Here is a 7,510-nt window from a genome sequence, read left to right as displayed (position 1 = left end):
GGACTTTTGGATTACGTTTGATGACTTTTGGGAATTTACTCAAAAAGCTTTTGAAAGGAATATTACTGCTAGCCCCATTGCTTCTTTCTATGACTGCTTGAGATCTCTTAAAGTTGATATCCGTAGGAGAAATTGGAATTCCTCAAACTTCATATCCAACCAAATTCTTCAGCTTAAAAATACCCAACTGGTTATCCTTACTGATATCCAAAGAGACCCTCTTAACCTACTTTTAAATTCTCATCTTAAGGCTAATACTGACCAGCTTGCCCTTTATCAATCTGCCCGGTACTCCTGGATTTCTCAAAGGGCTAAAGCCTACTAGCTTTCTCAAGGGGAGGACGATCTGGGGTTTCTTTATGCCAAGAATAAAACAAGGAGGAATAAGAATGTTATCAAAGAGTTATCTACTCCTTCTGGCTTACTTTCCTCCCATTCTGATATGGCCATGTCTTTTACTAATCATTTTAAATTCTCTTCAATGCTCCCACCCCGATCTTAGAAAATTCATATAACTTACCTGTTGGTAAGTTAGCTCCTTCCCACCTTATGGAGGGCCTGGTTGTTCCTGTTACTAATGACGAGATCAAGAGGGTTGTCTTAGCTGGGGTCCCCTCTTCTGCACCTGGTCCAAATGGCTTCTCATTTGGCTTTTATCAAAAAAAAGTATGTGGCATTTATCTGGTTTTCTTTTATGCAGAGAAGTGAAACATTTCTTTTCCACGGGGCATATGACTAGAGGTGCTAAAGCCACGGCCATCACTCTTATTCCTAAGGGTACTCACTCACACTCCATCTCTGATTTTCGGCCTATCTCATTATGCAATGTTTTCTATAAAATTATGGCCAAAATTTTAGCTAACAGGTTGAAAGTCATCCTTCCCTTCATTATTCACGATAGCCAGTCTAGTTTCATTGCTAAGAGGTGCTCTATCGATAATATTATTCTAGCCTCTGAGTTGTTGAGAGAATTTAAAGGGCATAAACATCATTTCTGTGCTAAGCTAGACATTAGGAAAGCTTTCGATTATGTTTATCGTACCTTCCTTATTAACAGACTTAAGCAAAAGGGGTTTCCTGATATTTTATTTCCTAGATCAATGGGTGCATATCTGATGTATTTTTTTCTATCTGTTTGAATGGTTCTTTTTAAATCCTCTTCGGGGCTGAGGCAAGGCTGTCCTCTTTTCCCCCTCCTTTTCTGCATTGTCATGGATGCCTTTTCCTCCTCTTTGGATTGCAAGGAGAACAACTCATTTCTGGGTATGCATATTCAAAATTTCAAAACTAGCAATCTTATGTATGCTGACGACCTTTTGGTGTTTAGTCTTGCAACGGTGGAGAATGTCAGGTCCCTTAAGGAGGTTCTTCTTTACTTTTCTAAGGCATCAGGACTCAACATAAATCCCAATAAAAGTAGTATTCTTTTCTCTAAGAATTCTTCTTTTGATCATTAGATATCGGCTTGCCTTGGTATTTCTCAAGTGGATTGCTCCCTCACTTATTTGGGACTTCCTATCTCCACTTATAGTCTCAAAACTTCTCACTTCCAACCCCTACTGAGTAGGCTTTCTACTCTACTTGAAGTTTGGAAAGTTAAATTTCGCTCTTTTGCAGGTAGACTTCAATATCTTAAATTCACTATTACAAGTACTATTGCGTACTGGATTCGGGGAGCTATTTTACCTAAAGCTTGTTATAAATTCATCTCTAGAATTTGCTCTAAGTTTCTCTTTTTTGCGAATATCTTGGATAAGAAGATGCACCTTATCTCTTGGACGTCGGTGACTATGCCTAAAATCAAAGGGGGGCTTGGGCTGCCTTCTTTTGAATCTCTTTATCACAATATGGCTTGCTCATTTATATTTAGGATGTATAATTTTAAGACCTCTATTGGCTCCTGGTTTAGGGAAAAATATGACTCTCCTTGGAAAGTGCCTCCCAGCTATGCTTCGAAATTTTGGAAACCTTTTTGTAAAACTGCTGTGGCCATCAGGAATTCTGTTACTCTCTCGGTTCACCATAACAGTAATCTCTCCTTCTTTTAGGACCCTTGGTGTAACAAAAACTCAATTTCTGATTTGATTGAGGGTAACTGGCATTCCCATCTCTGGACAGGGGATTTTATTCTTAATAACCGGTGGGTTCTTCCTGATTACATTCCTGATATTGTTAAGCTTTCTATTAACAGTACTCTTATTGGTGGTGAGGGCCCTATGCTGACTTGGATTGGTGCTGCAACTCCCTCTAACAATACATTCTCTGCTTTTTTTTATTCTACTTTTGAGAATGTTCCTTGGTTTAAATTCATATGGCATAAAGGCTATGCTTTGCGCTATGCCTCTTACACTTGGATGGCTGTTAAAAGCAAACTTAAGATGGCTGACATACTTATTTTGAGGGGCATTCAGGTTAAACCCTCTTGCACTTTTTGCCTTGGCAACTTGGAATCCCTTTCTCATGTTTATTTTGAATGCGATTTCTCTTTCCATTTACTCACGGCTATTTTTCTTGATATGATGAAATTCTACTTAAGGCCGAATCTTTTGCAAGTTTTTGATTTTTTTGGGAGCTATCGGAACTATACCAAGGTTGATAAAAACTTCTGCTATTTTACTATTGTTGTTCTGGTATATTTCATGTGGAGGGAAAGGAATAATAGGAGGTATTCTAGTGTTTGGAGAAGTCCTGATGAGCTTAAAAAAGTTATTATTCATGCTACTGGTGCTAAGGCTAGGAATTGGAGGCACTATGAATTACTCAAAGAACATTTTGGTGAAATTCTAGGTTGATCAGCTTATTTTGGTTAGCTGGGGCTTTTACTGGACGTTGGCGTATCTTTTCCCCAGTCTATTTTGGATCCCTATGTGGGATGCTTTTGGTTGTTGTTGGGCCGAATTTCTTTTTCCTGTAAATTTTTGGCATCTCTGTTTTGATTGTTTTTTGGCTGGAGCTTTGGATGTCTTCCTTCCTCTGTCTCTTCGAGCGCTACTCGGATGGATGCTTGCAGAATTGGGACGATGATGTGCCAGATCTACATCTCCGATGCATCCTTGGACGGTCTTTTGGCAACCAGGATTGCGTCATTTGGGCACTGCGATGGCCCTTTGGGCTATGATGGCTTCGTGGGCAACCAGTGTCTCTGTTGGCTCTGTGGGTTCCTGTAATGATTTGGGCATTGATGCCTCTTGATGTAGATCTATTTTCCTTAGTCCTATTTTTTTGCAATTTTATTTTTCTTTTGGGTGGTATAGTTTTTCTTTACTTGTAACTTTTACTTGTAACCTTTGGTGATTAATATAACAGCTTTGCCCCCATTTTTCCAAAAAAAAAAAATTATTGCATCGAAAATGATAGCGCACCAATTACTGCAGCTGATCGTACCTTGTTGGCTGTGACTTCTATTTTGGTACTTTGATTGTGTGAAGTGTGAACAATACTTTGACTTTTAATATCAGTTAGGTTGACTCTTCCAAATAAATGGCCCAAAAAAAAAAAAACTTCATACTTTTCTACAACCCAATCCTATCATGATAAGTTTTAAAATCAATTTTATTAATGAAATTTTGGAAAATTTAAAAAAAAAAAAAAACTTTTTCACACAAACGATTTTTAGAATGGATCAAACCGGCCTTACTTATCCGGTCCAATTTTTAAAACTTTGATTATTTCATATTTTTAGCTTTGTTTATTTTATACTTATAAAAAAATTATAATCTAATGGCATTTATTGCTCACTGTCTTCCAAGCGGAAATAAATTTAAAATCCATCCACTTTGCCTTCGGATCCAACGGTTCGGAGTTGTTGAAATTTCTTAAAGTTTGGTTCAATCTATGCTCAAACTTCCCATTTAGACCTCCACCGCCCAACCGTTTCCCCATTAAAAGTCCTTTCTCTTTCTATCCCAATCTCTATCTCCATCTCTAATCTCTATCTCCATCTCCTCCTCTCTATAAATCTTTCTGTTCAATCCATCAATATACACAATTCCAACGTAACAAAAATTCGGTAAAATAAGCTGGCTTTAAAGGTATTATCCTTTTCCAGTTTGTTCACCGGGTATCAATAAATAGATAGGTAAATATAGCTTTCCTGCGCTCTGGTGCTCTGTTTTTTGGAGCTGGAAAAAGATAAGCAGAGATACAGGAAGTAGAGGTTGAGGAAAGGAGAGAAATAGGAATCATGGCTAATGAGAGATCCATGGAGGAGGGAAGTCCACCAAATTCTATAGAAGATAAGGATGGATCTTCAGCTGATAACGATCAGGCATTAAACATCTCTGTTCCTTTTCTGCATAAGGCAAGCATCTTCTTCATCTCTTTTTCTTTCAACATTTTTTTTTGGCAGATTTTATTACCTGCAAGTTTTATGTTGTTAAGGAAAAAAATTTAATAAAAACCTCATACTAAAAGAATGCTTTTATTGAATTTAAGCATTTCTGCTCCGGTTGATTTATTCTAACAGGCTTTGATGGTTCAGTTCTTTGACTGTGACTGCTATTATCTGCTTGGGTTTGGCTTCATTTTCCTCCTCATATTGAAGAATAGCCTTTCTCCGTAAATTTAATAAAATTTTGGTGAAAAACTGAAAATCTTCTCCTTTTTAGTTGTTGTTGCGATTATCAATTCTTCATTTTGTTAACATTCGGCTCATTCATACCTTTGAACCTCTTTTCTTTCATCATATAATTATCATCTTTTTCAGATTTTTTTCCCAGCTGTTAGGGTTGACTTCATGATTATTCTTTCTCCAGTGTTGATTTCAAGTTCCTTTTTTATCCATCCGTCACATGGTTGCATTGCTCTCATTTGTTATTTTTTTTTTATTTATGTTACCTTTAATATATCCTTTCTATTTTTATATTAATAACTCGCTTTTTCACACCCCATCTGACTATCATTGACTGTTCTAATATCCAACGCTCAATTAATACAAAATTATCTTGCATCGCCAGTAATCAAATATAATTAAACAACAAAATATAAAAAAATGCAAAAAAATATTTAAAAATAAGAATCTCAGCATCTAATTCACGAAATTGGTTACTTCTCCATTCAACCAAATAGGTAGATTTGGTTGTTGGGCAACATTAAAATTAATTTTTTAAGCCAATTACTGACAAATTCAAACACACATTATATATATCTAGATTTTGAATTCAAAACTTCTTAGTTTATAATCAAAACTATCATCAAACCCAGCATGATGAGCTACGTTTTTCTATATTTTTTTTACGGAATATGAATTTCATTTCTAAATTTTGTTGCAGATAATTGCAGAAATATTTGGCACTTACTTCATAATCTTCGCTGGCTGCGCTTCTGTGATTGTGAACAAGAGCACCAAGGGAGGTGTTACGTTTCCTGGAATATGTGTCGTGTGGGGCTTGGCTGTGACGGTAATGATATATTCCGTCGGCCACATCTCGGGGGCCCATTTCAATCCAGCCGTCACCATTTCCTTTGCCACTTGCCGGAGATTTCTATGGAAGCAGGTAGTCTCTCGCATTCGTTTGGACGATATATTATTGATGATTTAGATGATAAAATCCACTCAATGTTACAGGTACCTGCTTACATTGCAGCACAGGTGTTGGGATCCACCCTTGCAAGCGGCACGCTTCGCCTTCTCTTCGGTGGCTGGCGAGAGCACTTTCCTGGAACAATTCCGACAGGTTCAAATGTCCAATCTATGGTTTTGGAGTTCATCATCTCCTTCTACCTCATGTTTGTGGTCTCTGGAGTTGCCACTGATAATAGAGCTGTAAGTCACCATTTTTCTTCACAACAACATAAATTTAAACATTTTTTGCTGAGTGAGTTTTGTGTTGCAGATTGGAGAACTTGCAGGAATTGCTGTGGGTGCCACTGTGCTGCTAAATGTTGGCTTTGCTGGGTAAAATTTTACCATTTCCCTTTTAGTTGTGAATTTATGCAAAAACATGAAAAACCATCAAAAATTGGAAACTTTTGGTTTAGATTGGGTAAAATTCCGACAGGTTCAAATTTCTCATGTAAGTATTCACGTGCATATGCATTCGTAGTTTTAAATATAGGTCATTATTTGTATATGCATACATGCATTTGGGCAATGATTTTGTCTTGGATGAAATTTGACTCAGTTTTACCTAGGATCAGGCATGAGTGATTTGTAATAGATCAAATTTGAATTGAGCCTAATTCTAACTAGCCTCCAATTCACTTGAAATTAAATCTCTAGCAACCTTCTTGATTCTTGCAGTGACATATGAAAATTGTTACTAAATTTTCTACTTGTATTATTCAATTTTGATGGCAGCTTGATATCAGGAGCATCAATGAATCCTGCAAGAAGTTTGGGACCAGCAATTGTAGGGAACCGCTATGAATCGATATGGGTTTATATGGTTGGTCCGATATGTGGGACGATTACAGGAGCTTGGGCTTATAATCTAATTCGTCACTCAAACAAGCCATTGCGTGAGCTCACAAAGAGTGGCTCATTTCTTAGAAGCTTGAAGATGAATGGTTCAAAATAATGTATTGGTGTTTAATAGAAGCCAAATAGATTGGTTTATCTTGCTAGTTTTTCTTTTCTTCTATGCTTAAATTATATACTTGCCTGAAGCAAATTGTGGTTTAAGCTCCAAAGAAAGGACACTAGACTTGTAATTCGATGATTTTTTAATGAATTGATATTGATTTCTCAATAGTGAAAATAGTTGATTCTTGTGATTGGATTGATAATTTTTTATTAAAAGCATAAGAAATAACTCTTTTAGAATATTATGTCTAAAAATATGATGAGAAAGTAAGATGTTATTGAAAAAATGAAAGGAACTTGCTATGTTTATCAAAATAGTAGTATCGCCTAGCATCATGCAATTGAAGTAAATATCGTTATTAGTCTTATGATTATTTTTACATTGACATATTCTTTTAAATCTAAGATATGAAACTAAGGCTTCATTTGGGACAACTTTCTGACTGCTTCGTAAAGCGGCTTTCTAATACAAAAATTTTATTTTTTGTATTAAAAAGCTGTTTTACGAAGCAGGAAGAAAGTTGTCCCAAACGAAGTCTAAATCAATACTTTCATAAATAATAGAAGTACTGACAACCAAGTTATTATAACTTCTACCATTTTAGGTTGGGTTTAATTGTAAGTTGATTTATAGAACATGTAAGGTTACAGTTAAAAATTTTAAATTAACTCCAATGGATAAATAATATTAGTGTGAGTCCTCTTAACAAAATGATGAGAAGTACTTTACAAACTATGAATAACATACATTATTAGCTTTAAATATTCTAATTCTGAATCATGAAAATTCACCCTCTTAGTAAGGGAGGAATTTGATAATTCACAACTTTGATGTGAAGAAAACAAGAAGAATTAAGTTTTGGGATACTCAATCAGGACGATTGAATAACAACATAGTAGAAAATGAAGGAAAACAAAGATTTAAATAGATCAATTTAATTTACATACATTCATTCCAGAAGGAATTGAGAATATTTTTAATTGATG

At 35.7% G+C, this 7,510-nt stretch overlaps 1 protein-coding gene across 1 annotated transcript; it reads left to right on the top strand.

Annotated features, from left to right (window-relative positions):
- Positions 1–3,956: 3,956 nt before the first annotated feature.
- Positions 3,957–6,691, top strand: LOC110108942 (aquaporin NIP1-1). Its single transcript, XM_020839813.2, has 5 exons — positions 3,957–4,300; positions 5,271–5,495; positions 5,567–5,764; positions 5,835–5,896; positions 6,299–6,691. The coding sequence occupies exons 1-5, from the start codon at positions 4,184–4,186 to the stop codon at positions 6,516–6,518; spliced, it is 822 nt and encodes a 273-aa protein (XP_020695472.1). The 5' UTR covers positions 3,957–4,183; the 3' UTR covers positions 6,519–6,691.
- The last annotated feature ends 819 nt before the right edge of the window (positions 6,692–7,510 follow it).

Source organism: Dendrobium catenatum, unplaced genomic scaffold (genome assembly GCF_001605985.2).
Source record: "Dendrobium catenatum unplaced genomic scaffold, ASM160598v2 fragScaff_scaffold_1220, whole genome shotgun sequence".
NCBI lineage: Eukaryota > Viridiplantae > Streptophyta > Magnoliopsida > Asparagales > Orchidaceae > Dendrobium > Dendrobium catenatum.
This window is presented reverse-complemented; position numbering and strand designations above follow the sequence as displayed.

Coding starts and splice junctions, on each gene's coding strand:
- LOC110108942 (XM_020839813.2), top strand. CDS start 4,184: ATGGCTAATGAGAGATCCATGGAGGAGGGAAGTCCACCAAATTCTATA. Junction 4,301..5,270: donor CTGTTCCTTTTCTGCATAAG/GCAAGCATCTTC, acceptor ATTTTGTTGCAG/ATAATTGCAGAAATATTTGG. Junction 5,897..6,298: donor CTAAATGTTGGCTTTGCTGG/GTAAAATTTTAC, acceptor TTTTGATGGCAG/CTTGATATCAGGAGCATCAA.